Source organism: Mobula hypostoma, chromosome 5, assembly GCF_963921235.1.
Source record: "Mobula hypostoma chromosome 5, sMobHyp1.1, whole genome shotgun sequence".
Lineage (NCBI taxonomy): Eukaryota > Metazoa > Chordata > Chondrichthyes > Myliobatiformes > Myliobatidae > Mobula > Mobula hypostoma.
Genome location: NC_086101.1, coordinates 141244412 through 141261347, shown reverse-complemented (window position 1 = coordinate 141261347; position 16936 = coordinate 141244412). Strand labels below are relative to the sequence as shown.

The following is a 16936-nucleotide window of genomic DNA, read 5'->3' as shown; positions in this document are numbered from 1 at the left end:
CTCGAGACCCTAACCACCTCCCATCCCACCAAGTATGTTTATTTGTGATGTGGGGATTTAAAATTTTATCTCTTTGTGCCTGGATTCTCTGAACACAGGCACTAATGGTTGAAAAAGTCCTGGGTTATTCACCTTCAAGCCACAAATTGCTTTACAATCTGTACCTGCTTATACTGATACATCCTTGAGAAATCTGGTGCCATTCACTTGCATTCCGGCTTCAGTTTGTTAACCGTACTCCTACCCTGCCCTATAACCTTTCCCCCAGACCAGAGTGAAATGAAGGCACTTGCTTCATGATGATCGTCTGTGCTGACTTTTTACTTTGTTGTCATAAACATGTATAATAGTAGAGGAGGCCTTAGGCTGACCTGCCGGGTTCAATTTGTCTCAGATTCATTTAAAACTTCCTCATCAGCACTCTTACGTTTCATACTCAGGCTGGAGAATCAACACCTTGTATTCCTTCTGGGTAGCTTCCAAACTGATGGTATGAACTTTGGTTTCTCAAACTTTCCAGTAATTGCCCCCATTTCCTTCACCACTCCCATTCCCGTTTCCTTCTCTCACCATTTCCTTACCCGTCCATCAGCCCCCACTGGTGCTCCTCCCCATTCCCTTTCTTCCATGGTCTTCTGCCCTCTCCTATCAGGTTTCCCCTTCTCCAGCCCTTTAGCTCTTTCACCTACTAGCTTCCCAGCCCTTTACTTCACCCTTCCTCCTCTCCTGGTTTCATCTATCACCTTGTAACTTCTTCATCCATTCCCCCGACCTTTTTGACCTACCTTCTCATCTTTTTGACCTACCTTCTCACCTTCTTGACCTACCTTCTCACCTTCTTGACCTACCTTCTCACCTTCTTGACCTACCTTCTCATCTTCTTGACCTACCTTCTCATCTTTTTGACCTACCTTCTCAGTCATGTCAACTGTTTACTCTTTTCCATAGATGCTGCCTGGCCTGCTGAGTTCCTCCAGCATGTTGTGTGTGTGTTGCAATATATTTACAATATTACTGAATGATGAAATACAGCACAATTGTGCCTGTAGAATAGCCAGTCTCAATTGGATTACATCTGAACTATAGTCATACTGAGAAAGACCAAATATTTGGGATCTTGAGGAAACTCAGCTGTGCAGTCAACATGATTTGATACTGTAAATAAGTTGAACCCTGAAGACGTAGACAAGGCTTCTCAACAATCTGGAGGAATGACTAATTCGCCCTCGGGAGCCATTCCACTGAGTTAATTGAAGTTGGTCTTAAGGATCAAAAGGACCACAAATGAATTTTAATAAGTGAGGAAAAAAACCTAAAAAATTATTTTACTTCTCTTTGGCCACATGATCCTCAGCTCATGATTATTACATCAGCAAAAGTCTCCAAAGGAATGTGTCCCACTTTCAACTCTCAGCTGCAACATGGTTGGATATGATGCATGTCAACACATGTTTGTGGGACACACTTGCATATATGTTAATTTTAACATTTGTTAAACGTTTATTTAACGTTGGCTTTTTAAGTGGCTTATCATTTAATGAATGCAAAAGGACAGCTTTGTACTAACTTAAATGTGTGTCAGTAATGCCTGCTCTTGTCAATAGTGAGCTCTGGAGCTGAAGACTTGTGAGCTTCTGTAACCTGCTCGTTGATGGAGATTATCCATGGTACCCTGCTTATTACTTTCCTCAACAATTACACCTTGCATTAATACATTCACATTTACAAATTATAGCATCCCAAAGTTCTTCCTGGGAGCTTGATCAACAGAGATTGCCGCTGCACCTCATGAGATGCTTAGGCATGACTAGATGCCTGGTGGAAGAACTTGGATCTAAGGAATGCCAGGAAAGTGGTGGAGAGGTTTAGAGAGGAATTGCAGAGCTGGCACTCCACATTAATCAGGGATGCCTGTCTTAAAGGAATGCAAATACTGTGGAAGGTTACAGTTACTACAGACTTTAGAGTAAGAGAGGGGGCAAAACAGCAGATTACTGTTTGCTTAATTGGGAATTCACACTGGTAGGACATACAAGACTCAGAAAGCTAGAACAGGTCAGTGATGTTTTGAGAGAGTTTCAGGTAAAAGACAAGGGACTGGCCAGTACAACGATGGAGTAGTTAAATCTGGAGGCATCAAAGGAATAGGCAAAGTCTTCAGCAACAGAAGGTGTTAGGCAGGGATCAAGCTTGGGGTTGCTGTGTAGTTTAAAGTTCATCAATGCTATGAACAGGTAGGCTATTCTTAAACAATTGTCAAGGAGAGGGCTGGAGCCAGAAATTTGGGAATGGAGTTTCTGACAACATGGAGTGTGTTGAGGAGTCAGGTGATGTGAATAGGTGTGTCATCAAGGTAGACAAGGAAAATGGAGTGTTGTGCCTTGGGATGAAAATGCTGAGGGGCAGCAGGTAGATCAGAAATAAAAGGAAAGTCATGGATAGAAATAAAGGAAAGTCCTTGGAAACACCAAGGATTGGTTGCAGGAAGGGATGTCAGCAAAGGTTATTCACAGGCTAGAATTAAGAAGATGGATCATAATCAATTTCCTTTGCCCTAATCAAAATATCGTGACTGACTTTGTTTAGAGTCATTTCAGTACGAGTAAATTGCACCACCATCTGCAGCCTTATTCTCAGCTTCCAAGATGCTAAATTCTCTCCCTGAATGAACTTCTCTGCCTCTCTTGAAAACCATATTTTATTACTGCCAGCAACACACGTAAAAATTGCTAGTGAACGCAGCAGGCCAGGCAGCATCTCTAGGAAGAGGTACAGTCAACGTTTCGGGCCGAGACCCTTCGTCAGGACCTCTTCCTAGAGATGCTGCCTGGCCTGCTGCGTTCACTAGCAACTTTTATGTGTGTTGCTTGAAATTCCAGCATCTGCAGATTTCCTCGTGTTTGTGTTTTATTACTGCCATCTCTTTTTGTAGCTTAATGCCAAGTTGTTTTAATGGTATCATTCTAATAAGCTACCTAATGAGTATAGTGTTGATGGTCACCGTAATCTGGAAAGGTGCCATCAAATACCAAAATGGTGTGGAAAGAAGCAAAACAATGTATTAAGAAGATCAGTGTACTCTATACATGAGAGCTGTAGAATTCACTTCTTCTGTAGTAGAAGTTTGGAGAATCCCTCAGTTGTGCACGTAGGTTTACACAATGTGTAAATTAAGTCCATCATTTTTCTGACTTGGAATAAGTTTATTGGTTTCTTAATGTTTAGCCATTATGTATTGCCTACTATTTGTTCTGGCAAAGTGCACAACCCCGTTAGTCCTGACGAAGGGTCTCAGCCCGAAACGTCGACTGTACCTCTTCCTCGAGATGCTGCCTGGCCTGCTGCGTTCACCAGCAACTTTGATGTGTGTTGCTTGAATTTCCAGCATCTGCAGAATTCCTGGTGTTTACAACCCCTTTATTCTGGCCTTTCTGGAATGTAAGCTCAGCAGGGAGCATTGGGGATGAATGGTCTTTTTTCTCTGCTGCATCATCTATACAATAAATGTGAAGAAGCTGCCATCAGGCTTTCGCCAGTTTTTCTTTCTGAGCTAGGGAAATATAACTGCCAATTTTCACAGAGGTCTATGTTAAAATAGTGACTATGCATTGAGTCATTTTAAAACAGTGAAAAACATCAATCAATATCTTTAGCAATATGTCAACTTTGTCTAGGAAGTATCATTTTCGTGTTTCAAAAAGAGAATCTAAATTGAAGTTTATCAGAAAATTGTAAGTAAGCTTACTTGAATTTGTAGTGGCCAGTTCAGACTAAACCAATTGCTGCTGCTGGTGACCACAACGGATTTGTTATACTGTATGTGTACGACATGCCCGCCAATCACTCTAATAAAGAGTCAAAGAACTGTATTCGATCCTTTATGTGCAACTAGCGAACAAACAATCATGAAGCAAAGAAATTTAAGCAAACTTACAGAATTGCTCGTACAGAATTGTAAATAGTGATGATCATAAAGATTAACCCATCGAAAGTTGAACTTTGTATTGACAATAACTCGAGGTTTTAATGCTGCTTTGACATTTTGCTTCTTTATTTAAGCTTATTAAAAAGTTCTGTGTGAAGTGTCTTTGTGATTCTGCATCCTCTGATTTGTGTATAACAGCTGATTCTCTCTGTCACACTGTAGCGTGCGACAGCAGGCACTGGGGGCCCCACTGCAACAATCGCTGTCAGTGCAAGAACGGAGCTCTGTGCAATCCCATCACTGGAGCCTGTCTCTGCACACCGGGCTACAAAGGCTGGAGGTGTGAGGAGCTCTGCAGCCCCGGGACATATGGGAATGGGTGCCAACTGAAATGCCAGTGTCAGAATGGAGCAACCTGTGACCACATGACTGGCGAATGCAAGTGCTCCCCTGGATACACTGGTGCATTGTAAGTACAAATTCTGATAGGTGCTTCCTAAGTTTCACCTTTTCTTGGGAAAGAGGAACAGAATAACGTTAACAGCTTCCGTGACTGAGGTCTAAAATTCCATCCTAAACACCTCTGTCTCCTCCTGTAAAATACCCATTAAAAACGATCTCTTCAACCAGGTTCTGTATTCGTTCCTTTCTCTGTGGCAGAGCAACAATTTTTACTTTGCTCAGAGTTCTGTGAAATGTGTGATATTTAGGTGCACTTTAAATGGACAACATATTGTCAAGCCTCCAGGCTAGCTACCTCTTTAACAGTAATGCAGTTTTTCATGTAATCTGGGGCGCATGACCTAACACAGTTCTGCACATGAAGTGTTTGATATTTCCAGAATGTCAATGTGACTTTCTTGGCTACATGCTGTAGGTATACATCAAGCAAGAATTGCACAGAATGCTACATATTATCCCAGATACACAGTCCCATTAAGAGAACTGTGGGCAGCATGACTAGAATAGTTTCCTTTCCTATGATCTGCTCCACAATCTACTCAATTATAATCATGACAAAAGAAAAAAATATAAAATAAATTTTAATTAACTGAGAAGAATGTGATTCACCATGATCATCTACTATTTTGGGTTATCATTTCAGAATCAAATAAATAATTTTTATTATTGTAAATAAATCATTCGATTCATATCTTGAAGAGGCACAATAACCCAGAATCACAATATGTTGTGAAATCTGTTGTTTTGCAGCATCAGTACAGTGTAACACATAAAATACACTATAAATTACAGTAGGAAGTGTGTGTTTCTTTATGTGCATGAGTGTATACAGTATGTATGTGTATGTATGTCTATTTACTGTGTGTATGTGTGTAACTCAAAAACAGATTATCTAGTTATTATTGCATTGTGGGAGCTGGTTGTGTACAAAATGGCTGCCATGTTGCCTGTGTTACTGCCATGACTTCAGCTCAGAAAGCACTTTGGAGGCTGTAGAGTACCTTGGGATGGACTGAAGTTGTAAAAGACACTATAGAAATTGAAGTCCTTTCTGTTAGTGTCTGTTTATTTCTCTGATTTTTCTTTTGTTTGTTTTCTAGCTGTGAGGATTTGTGTCCTCCTGGTAAACATGGACCTCAGTGTGAGGAACGATGTCCTTGCCAGAACGGAGGAGTATGTCACCATGTGACAGGAGAATGTGCCTGCCCTCCTGGATGGATGGTAATCTATAATATTCTGTCTGTAGAATTAATAACAATTCATATTTTGTATGTTCAGAACAGTCCCTTTTATTTCTCACAAAAAAATTTGTTATTCCTCTGGAAAAACATGTAACCTTGAAATTACCCATGTAAAGCTTCTTATAGTGAATATATAATATATATAATGGGTAGTGTGTAATTTTTCCTTCAATCTCAGGTCCTCCACCAGAGGTTTGGGAACTTCAGGGTTCGGCACAGTACCCTTGCTGTTCCTAGTAGTGCACTCATTGTTTTCTTCTGTTCCTTGTCCAGTATTACTATGTCTGTTTGGTTGGCCAGTACCTGCTTATCAGTTTGAATTTTGGCATTCCCTCAGAATCTTAGCACTGTCATTCTCCACTACCTTCTTGGGTGTTTCCCATTTGGACTTGGGAGTGTCTAATCCATTCTCATCGTAGATGTTCCTGTACACTATCCCTGCAGCTTAGTTGTGCTGCTCATATATTTATATATCTGCACGTAAACTGCCAGTTCTTATATCATGTTAACAAAATAGTCATAATTCCTTTATGAGATTCCTTTCCCAGAGATTGACCTCCATCACCCATAATTATCATCTTTTGTGGGTGATCTAGTTCTAGCTAGCAGGGGGTATCCCTCTTGATGCCACACTCACTCAAGTGCTTCCAGTTCAATGACAATCACTCTCAATTCACCTTATACAGTGGATTCCAGTTAACTGGGGCAGCTGCTTATTTGGGACAACTCTTAAAGAACAAAAACTGACTGAGAAAATTGCCAGGATCCCCTTCATTTATTTGGGACACTATCCCACTTAATTGGGGCTGGAGACTGTTGCTGATCAAGTTCTAATGAGCATCATTTGCGTACACTTGTGCAGCTGTTAGATGCTACACCACGCTTAGAGAGAACAATTTTAAAATAGCATCAATTGCGTGTATTTGAGTTCAAAAAAGCAGAGGTTTTTGTCACTATTACTTGGCAAAAAATAGGCAGTAAGACAATTCCAAACCGTTTTGCTCCTGGTGGTTTCAAGCTTTCAGGCTTGGAAGTGCCAGAAATGTCCGAGAGTGAAAATAAATTGATTTCACTATTCAGCAAGTTAGGAACTATGAAGAATTTTGAAGGTATCAACAGTCATCTTGAATGTTACAATGAAAATGAAGATTTGGAGGATGCTGTTGTGATAGTATGGTATGAACGCAGTCCATGAAATACATCAAGTATCTGCACTGATTTTGTTCGTTGAATACACTGGATGAATTCCTCTGCCAATAACTACTAGGAACTAATACAATTTTCAGTAGTAGTATTCATAGTGTTCAAATTTCTTCCGTATTTCATTTAAATACATAAATTGTTGCTCAGTTTGGCTTTTTTATTTCTTTGTCATAAGGAGGTGGCTGGGAATGGACCCAAGTGCAAGGCACAGACACTGAAGTACTAGGGACAGGACCAGGATACAGGGTGAGGGCTAGGACATGGACGTGAAAAGCGGAAACCCGGAACAGGACTTTTAAGAGAGCTAGGAGCCCGGGCTTGGACTCCGAGCCAGAGGCTGGACAAGGACCCAGAACCTGGGTCTTGCCTCTGGCTCGGACCCCAGAACTAGACAAGGACGTGATTTGGCTTGCAGGCAGGACGAGGCTGGAGTCTTCAGACCTGAGGCGAGGCTGGTGACCAGAGACATGAGGCGAGGCTGGAGACAAGAGACTTGAGACTAGAGACTTGAGGCTTGAGACTTGAGGCTTGGGGTCTTGAAGCTTGGCTTGGGACGAGGCCCGAGGCTTCGGGTCTTGAAGCTCCTCCTGGGCGGGGCATGGTACTCCACCTGACGGAGGCAAGGGACAGGAAGAGACAGAACCAACCGCAGGGTAATGGCAATACGGTCTGGCTTACCCGACGGAGGCAGGGGCAGGAAAGGACAGAACGAACCATAGGGTAACTGCAAGACGGCCTGACTTACCCGGCGGAGGCAAGGGACAGGAAGGGAGCTAGGTACAGGGTGGCTCCAAGACTACAGACGAGGCAAGGCGAGAGTTACCGGCAAGACAAGGCAGGGCTTCAGGCAAGGAAACAGAAGGCAGGGGAAGGGATACAAGGAGTAAGGACAAGAACAATCCAGCAGCCACGCCCTGTTCTCTGGAGGTATTTATGCAGCCAGCCCCAACGAGAATCAGCTGCCTCAATTAGTGCTCAACAGGAACAGAAACAGGGTAGACAGGAAAACCTGGAGCAAGGGTCGATGGACTGGACCGTGAACCGGAATGCGGACTTCATGGATGGGACCATGACATTCTTCTTTAACTATTTCGATGAAACTTCAGCTAATTGGCACAGCCTCTTAATTGGGCCAAAATGTACAGGATGTTAAACATTTAACCGGAATCCACTGTACGTATAGATTGCAATGTAGTTAGGGCACCTGAACTGGATACTGGTAAGCAGGGTTATTTGTGAGAAAGTGAAAGACGCTGAACAGCACAACCAACATCACCTGTTATTATTTTGATTCTGATTGAAAGCAGACAGATTTTTTATCATGTTTTTCTGAGACTGTATATATTTTTGCAAGATAGTGATGTAAATGGTTCAGAGCAATTTAGTTGGAACTAGTTTTGCAGTGCTGTTTTTTTTGTTTTTTTTATATATTTCAAAGATAAACTTTATTCATAATAAAAATCTGTATGCAAAAAAAAGAAACACTGCCAAACTTTTATATTCATGGTCTTTACATTCAGTGGTGTTACCTTATTTTAAAAACAAACATAGCACAGTTGCCACTTGAGAGGCTCCTGGGGTGCTGCACTATCTCAATGCTTGAGTGGCTTCCCCAGCTAATTTCCACCCTCCATCTAGAATAGTGGAAGATCCCGAAATTGTGCTCCTTCTTCACAGAGCTTTTGCCTTGGTTGCACCAAGCTTCATGGCATCCCTCAGCACATAGTCCTACAGCCTGGCAGCATTCCCTTACAGACATTTCACTGTGCTGGAACACCAAGTTCTGGGCAGAGCAAAAGGCACCTTTCACTGATTTGATTAGCTTCCAGCAGCATTTGATGTCTGTCTTGATGTGTACCCCTGATAACCTCAGCTTTGCTGCCAGGATATTGTCTGCAGTTGAAATAAGAAAGCCGACTTTTAGGTATGCATGGTACTGTTGCCAACATGCCCTACTGCACATCTTGTAGAACCGCAACAGATTATAACAGCAGATAAACTGGGCCATTGAATTACTGATCATGGTGGTGCATCCTTCTCCACACAGGATGCCCAGTCCTGCTGGATTTGTTCTATCTCATTTATATACATGCATTCCTGACAGTAAAGCACACCCCACGCACATGATGTTCCCCTTCTAGAGGAAGCTGGCTCACTACTTTATTCTTTGAGCTAGCCACCTCCTGCCCATTGTGTTTCACTCAGGATGGTCAGTATCTGAGCTCCTGGGCTCTGATAGTAGAGAGACGCTCAGGTTCTTTACTGATCATAAACACTCCTCTAGCTCCATATTAAGGAAGGAAAGATGTCCTTACCTGACTAGTTTTACATGAGCTATTACATACCAGGTGCATATGGACAGCAGTATAATACCTTGGTTCAATGGCAAAATGGTCCAAGGCTACCTGAGAATAGACTCTATCACATGGATATTAATAGACAATGTACATACACACAGCTACCTCCACACACGCACACCTCTCCCACAAATATCCCGTCCCCTACACACACATGCACATGTGTACAGAGCCACACACACAGACAGTACATAGACAGAGTCACACAAAACCACACACAGCCTCCACCACACCACACCCACTTCTCGGAAGCCACCTCTTAGTGAAAACATTCACTATTATCTTCAATGTGCCAGCCCAACATTTGCTCATCTGAGGGAAAGGAAGTTGAAGATCAGAACCTCAAACTTTGCACAAAGCCCATTGTGTTTAGGTAGCAATTATCTCTGCTCCTCTTCTGAGATCTGCACTATCTACAGCCGTTATCTCAAGGAAGTAGAGAGAGAGAGAGAGAGAGCACCGTCACTGTTTCCATAACATCCTACAAATCCATTGTTAAAATAAGAAAACCAATATTACAAATTCTTTCAGGCCAACATCTCAGGTTCTAATTTCACTCATTTAGTTCCAATGAGCTGTTTTGTCCCGAGACCTCCCTGTTCTGATCTCCTTCAAGGCAAGAAATTACAAGATGGATAGAGGAAAAGATTTAAAGAATCCTTTAAAAATTAGAATGAACCTTCTGATTCCGGGAACTTCTGGCCATGAATATCCAAAGTGGAGATGAGGTTTTTGGGATGAGATTCAGAACCTTCTGCCTGTGCATAAACAATGGAAGAAATACATCACCTCACAAACTACCCACTCATCTGCCCCTGATAGTACTCTCTGCCCCTCCTGCATTGCCCCCATTAAGCTCCCCAGATCCAACAGGACTGGTGTGGAAGCAAGTGATCCTCATTCTCCAGGGGCTATCTACTGCAAAGTACCACACAATCTGAGAGCATGTTCTCATTGTTAAGATGGGACCTTGTCTGCGCAAGAGCTGTGGAATGCCATCCCTAATACGGCTGTCGCAGATAAATACTTCCGCCACAGATGGAACAGCACTGTGTTGTTGGTTACATCCCTCGGGTTGCCTCACTGACAAATGAAAACAGCGCCATCTTTGACAGTTACGCACTTTTGGATCCAAATAACTTCGTCAGCGGTAGTGCAGCTGATCCTCTCTAGGGGATGGACATTAAAGTCCCCACTCAATGCCGTTTACTACTTTCAATGCTTCATCCACATCCTTCCTGTAGTGAGGCGACCAGAACTGAGCACAGTACTCCAGGTGGGGTCTGACCAGAGTCCTATATAGCTGCAACATTACCTCTCGGATCTTAAACTCAATCCCACGATTAATGAAGGCCAATGCACCAGAGTCCACCTGTGCACAGGCTTTGAGTGTCCTTTGGACTCAGACCCCAAGATCACTCTGATCCTCCACACTATCAAGAGTCTTACCATTAATACTATATTCTGCCATCATATTTGACCTACCAAAATGAACTACCTCACACTTATAGAAACATAGAAACATAGAAACATAGAAAATAGGTGCAGGAGTAGGCCATTCGGCCCTTCGAGCCTGCACCACCATTTATTATGATCATGGCTGATCATCCAACTCAGAACCCAGCCTTCCCTCCATACCCCCTGATCCCTGTAGCCACAAGGGCCATATCTAACTTCCTTTTAAACATAGCTAATGAACTGGCCTCAACAGTTTGCTGTGGCAGAGAATTCCACAGATTCACCACTCTCTGTGTGAAGAAGTTTTTCCTAATCTCGGTCCTAAAAGGCTTCCCCTCTATCCTCAAACTGTGACCCCTCGTTCTGGACCTCCCCAACATCGGGAACAATCTTCCCGCAACTAGCCTGTCCAATCCCTTTAGGATCTTATACGTTTCAATCAGATCCCCCCTCAATCTTCTAAATTCCAACGAGTACAAGCCCAGTTCATCCAGTCTTTATTCATATGAAAGACCTGCCATCCCAGGAATCAATCTGGTGAACCTTCTTTGTACTCCCTTTATGGCAAAGATGTCTTTCCTCAGATTAGGGGACCAAAACTGCACACAATACTCCAGGTGTGGTCTCACCAAGGCCTTGTACAACTGCAGTAGTACCTCCCTGCTCCTGTACTCGAATCCTCTCGCTATAAATGCCAGCATACCGTTCGCCTTTTTCACCGCCTGCTGTACCTGCATGCCCACTTTCAATGACTGGTGTATAATGACACCCAGGTCTCGTTGCACCTCCCCTTTTCCTAATCGGCCACCATTCAGATAATAATCTGTTTTCCTATTTTTGCCACCAAAGTGGATAACTTCACATTTATCCACATTAAATTGCATCTGCCATGAGTTTGCCCACTCACCCAACCTATCCAAGTCACCCTGCATCCTCTTAGCATCCTCCTCACTGCTAACACTGCCACCCAGCTTCGTGTCATCCGCAAACTTGGAGATGCTGCATTTAATTCCCTCATCCAAGTCATTAATATATATTGTAAACAACTGGGGTCCCAGCACTGAGCCTTGCGGTACCCCACTAGTCACCGCCTGCCATTCTGAAAAGGTCCCGTTTATTCCCACTCTTTGCTTCCTGTCTGCTAACCAATTCTCCACCCACACCAATACCTTACCCCCAATACCGTGTGCTTTAAGTTTGCACACTAATCTCCTGTGTGGGACCTTGTCAAAAGCCTTTTGAAAATCCAAATATACCACATCCACTGGTTCTCCCCTATCCACTCTACTAGTTACATCCTCAAAAAATTCTATGAGATTCGTCAGACATGATTTTCCTTTCACAAATCCATGCTGACTTTGTCCGATCATTTCACCGCTTTCCAAATGTGCTGTTATCACATCCTTGATAACTGACTCCAGCAGTTTCCCCACCACCGACGTTAGGCTAACGGGCCTATAATTCCCCGGTTTCTCTCTCCCTCCTTTTTTAAAAAGTGGGGTTACATTAGCCACCCTCCAATCCTCAGGAACTAGTCCAGAATCTAACGAGTTTTGAAAAATTATCACTAATGCATCCACTATTTCTTGGGCTACTTCCTTAAGCACTCTGGGATGCAGACCATCTGGCCCTGGGGATTTATCTGCCTTCAATCCCTTCAATTTACCTAACACCACTTCCCTACTAACATGTATTTCACTCAGTTCCTCCATCTCACTGTACCCTCTGTCCCCTACTATTTCTGGAAGATTATTTATGTCCTCCTTAGTGAAGACAGAACCAAAATAATTATTCAATTGGTCTGCCATGTCCTTGCTCCCCATAATCAATTCACCTGTTTCTGTCTGCAGGGGACCTACATTTGTCTTTATCAGTCTTTTCCTTTTTACATATCTATAAAAGCTTTTACAGTCCGTTTTTATGTTCTCTGCCAGTTTTCTCTCATAATCTTTTTTCCCCTTCCTAATTAAGCCCTTTGTCCTCCTCTGCTGAACTCTGAATTTCTCCCAGTCCTCAGGTGAGCCACTTTCTCTGGCTAATTTGTATGCTACTTCTTTGGAATTGATACTATCCCTAATTTCTCTTGTCAGCCACAGGTGCACTACCTTCCTTGATTTATTCTTTTGCCAAACTGGGATGAACAATTGTTGTAGTTCATCCATGCAACCTTTAAATGCCTGCCATTGCATATCCACCGTCAATCCTTTAAGTGTCATTTGCCAGTCTATCTTAGCTAATTCACGACTCATACCTTCAAAGTTACCCCTCTTTAAGTTCAGAACCTTTGTTTCTGAATTAACTATGTCACTCTCCATGTTAATGAAGAATTCCACCATATTATGGTCACTCTTACCCAAGGGGCCTCTCACGACAAGATTGCTAATTAACCCTTCCTCATTGCTCAAAACCCAGTCCAGAATAGCCTGCTCTCCAGTCGGTTCCTCGACATGTTGGTTCAAAAAACCATCCCGCATACATTCCAAGAAATCCTCTTCCTCAGCACCTTTACCAATTTGGTTCACCCAATCTACATGTAGATTGAAGTCACCCATTATAACTGCTGTTCCTTTATTGCACACATTTCTAATTTCCTGTTTAATACCATCTCCGACTTCACTACTACTGTTAGGTGGCCTGTACACAACTCCCACCAGCGTCTTCTGCCCCTTAGTGTTACGCAGCTCTACCCATATCGATTCCACATCTTCCCGGCTTATGTCCTTCCTTTCTATTGCGTTAATCTCTTTTTTAACCAGCAACGCCACCCCACCTCCCCTTCCTTCATGTCTATCCCTCCTGAATATTGAATATCCCTGAACGTTGAGCTCCCATCCCTGGTCACCCTGGAGCCATGTCTCTGTGATCCCAACTATATCATAATCATTAATAACAATCTGGGTTAAACTCCATCTGCCACTTCTCAGGCCAGTTTTGCATCCTATCAATGTCCTGCTGTAACCTCTGACAGCCCTCCACACTGTCCACAAAACCCCCAACCTTACTAACCTATCACTCCACTTCCTCATCCAGGTCATTTATGAAAATCACGAAGAGTAGGGGGTCACAGAACAGATCCCTGAGGCACACCATTTAATGTAAAATTGCATTCATTCCTTAGCTGAGGGAGCATTGTATGCAGTAATCAGTAGGAGATTTCCTTGGCCATGTTTGATCTGATGCCATGAAACACCATGAGGCCTGCAGTCCACATTGAGGTCTGCCAGGACTGCTTCCTCTCTCTTTATCATTACCTTTAGTGGTATGCCCAGATTGTGCACCAAGCTTATGATGTTTGGGACATTTAATGGAAGCTATGATTTTCAAGTTAGTCAAGTTTATTGTCATATGATCAAGAACATTGCTTTTCCCTTCTACTACCTCAACGCACCGAAATGCTCCATATGGATGGCAGGGAAAGCAAAGTGCTTCACTATGTGTTGCTATGTGAGGATAGTAAAGTAATTTTCTGATTTACATGTATGAACAAGTGCAGTAAAAAACTTGCTTGCAGTAGCATCGCAAGCACATAGCATTACAAACACAAAATTAACAAGAAAACATGCATTATACAAAAATATTCAAATTATTTAAGAAAGAACACAATTAGATCAAAAAGAAAATAAAGTCCATTATAGTACCAAATGGTAATAGTGTTGTTATCGTGAGGTAGAGATTAGGGTTACACAAATTGCTTCATGAATCAAATGCTGAAGGGAATTATGGTAGCTGTTCTTGGACCTGCTGCTGTGGGACTTCAGACTTCTGTACCTCCTGCCCAATGGTAGCTTTGTACTGCCAGCAGTATTTTGTTTTCTTTATTTTAAAAAATATACTTTATACATAATATGCAGTATACAGGAATACAGTCTGCATGCATCTTTCTCTACATTCATTGACCAATATAAGTTCTTCCAATGTATCAATACTACACATTTCCTCCTTTACAAAGGACACAGCCCCTCAGTGTTCCGGGATGACATCATGCTAGCATTTCCTGACATAAATATCCTCTTCGTTCAGGTGTCCTCTCTGCAAATCTGCCTACAAGACCTCTCTGTTTATATTATAAAATGGAGACCAAGGTGTTACACAACACTGCGAGAGCAATAGGAAATCATTATCAACATTCAGTCCAAATTTATTGTAACTTCTCTGCTTTTATTGCTTTCTCTCAATCTACTTATTATATCCAGTTAACTATTTTGTCAAAATTATGCAAAATATGAAATCTATTTCTGGTTGTTTCAGTAAATTTAGTAATGTATTGGCTTAGAAATCATTGTCCTTATTTGACTATATGACTTAATAATTGAAGAAAATGCAAAGCTGCTGTATATCATTTGTCATGTACGGCTGTAACAATGCATGTTTTAGATTAAATAAGTTTAAGAGTTTTGGGTAAATCAAATCACAAAGACTGTAGTAGTTAAAGAAAAACCTCAGCTAATGAGACTCCTTTCTTATCCCTATGTTCTGCAGACCGTCCTTTCCTGTGCTGTGGTTGACCAATGTCTTTTTAACATGCAGTCATTTTACCAATATGCATTCCCCAGTGTTGTGTTAAAGATCAAGTCAAGTCAAGTCAAGTCACTTTTTATTGTCATTTCGACCATAAACTGCTGGTACAGTACACAGTAAAAACGAAACAACGTTCCTTCAGGACCATGGTGCTACATCAATTAACAAAAAGCTACACCCGACTAATTGAGACAACACAAGGCTAGACTAGACTACATAAGACAACACAAAAACTACACTAGACTACAGACCTACACAGGACTACATAAAGTGCACAGAACAGTGCAGGCAGTACAATAAATAATAAACAAGACAATAGGCACAGTAGAGGACAAATTACAATATAATAATAAATGATGTAGATGTCAGTCTATACTCTGGGTATTAAGGAGTCTGATGGCTTGGGGGAAGAAACTGTTGCACAGTCTGGTTGTGAGAGCCCGAATGCTTCGGTACCTTTTGCCAGATGACAGGACGGAGAAGAGTTTGTGTGAGGGGTGCATGGGGTCCTTCACAACGCTGTTAGCTTTGCGGGTGTAGCGTGTGGTGTAAATGTCTGTAATAGTGGGAAGAGAGACGCCGATGATCTTCTCAGCTGACCTCACTATCCGCTGCAGGGTCTTGCGATCTGAGACGGTGCAATTCCTGAACCAGGCAGTGATGCAGCTGCTCAGGATGCTCTCAATGCATTCTCTGTAGAATGTGGTGAGGATGGGGGGTGGGAGATGGACTTTTCTCAGCCTTCGCAGAAAGTAGAAACGCTGTAAAGATAAGGTAGAGTAAAGATAATTTATGGTTTAACCTTCAATCTGTTTCTCATGATTTCTCCTGGCAAATCGTGCACTTTCCTCCGGTTCTGTGATGGGGCCCTTCTACTCAACATTATGATAGGAAGGGAATGTGTTTAAATGAAAGAAATTGCCTATTCTGCTTAAAATTATTGGCACCATCTGAAACAATCTTCTCATACTTGAATTCTGGCAACATTGAAACATAAAACACCAACAAGAACAGCAGGAGGCCATGGATCCTCTTGGACTTGGTCACCCATGCAGCTAAATCATGGTTGAATGTATTCATCATCTCCACTTTACAGTGTTCCCTCTTCCCTTCGTTCCCTTGGTGGCCAAATAGCCATTGATCTGGTATGATGGCGTGCGCAAGGACCCAGCAGTCAACCCGGGTTTAATCGAAAGTGTATTGGTTCATCTTGTACGTCTTTTTTCCGATTGCAAGTCACAGCTGAATACTAAAATCATCAAGTACGGCGGGGCTATCCCATCAGCGAATTGCTCGATAGCGATGGAGATTGACTTATTGCATACTGTTGTTGTGTTGTCATCTGGACTTGTTGTGTACTGTTGGTCGATGCATGTTCCAAAAAAAGGTGTGAGTGATCATCTTGGACATTTTTATTCTGATTGCAAGACCCTGTTGGACATTGGTAATGTAGAATAGTGAAAGTCTAGTTCACTGGTTTATTGGGGAGAACGACAGCTGGGGAGCTACATTGCCTTGGTTGTGACGAGGACCAGGTCACCGGTTGCAGTTGCCAGGGTAAGAGGCGCCATGGTGGTGTGGAAGAGAGCAGGGGTCACTTTTAGGTGCGCTGGAATCCATACTGGGTTTGGGGCTGCCCCCTTCCATTGGGGCTGCCCTCCAGTGTTCGCTTGATAGAAGATCAAGCCAAACCTGGACAACTCACCATCAATCTGCAGTCATGCCACTCAGGGACTTGGGCTTTATTATTTTTGTTTCTTTGTGTCTGTACG

The 16936-nt window shown here is 42.5% G+C and overlaps 1 protein-coding gene across 1 annotated transcript in view; it reads left to right on the top strand.

Annotated features, from left to right (window-relative positions):
- Window positions 1–16936, top strand: part of megf10 (multiple EGF-like-domains 10) — a 174420-nt gene that overhangs the window by 79465 nt on the left and 78019 nt on the right. Inside the window, exons 6-7 of the mRNA XM_063049090.1 lie at window positions 4148–4394; window positions 5488–5608. Of these exons, the coding sequence (XP_062905160.1) occupies window positions 4148–4394; window positions 5488–5608 (368 nt within the window). The remainder of the gene's footprint in view (window positions 1–4147; window positions 4395–5487; window positions 5609–16936) is intronic.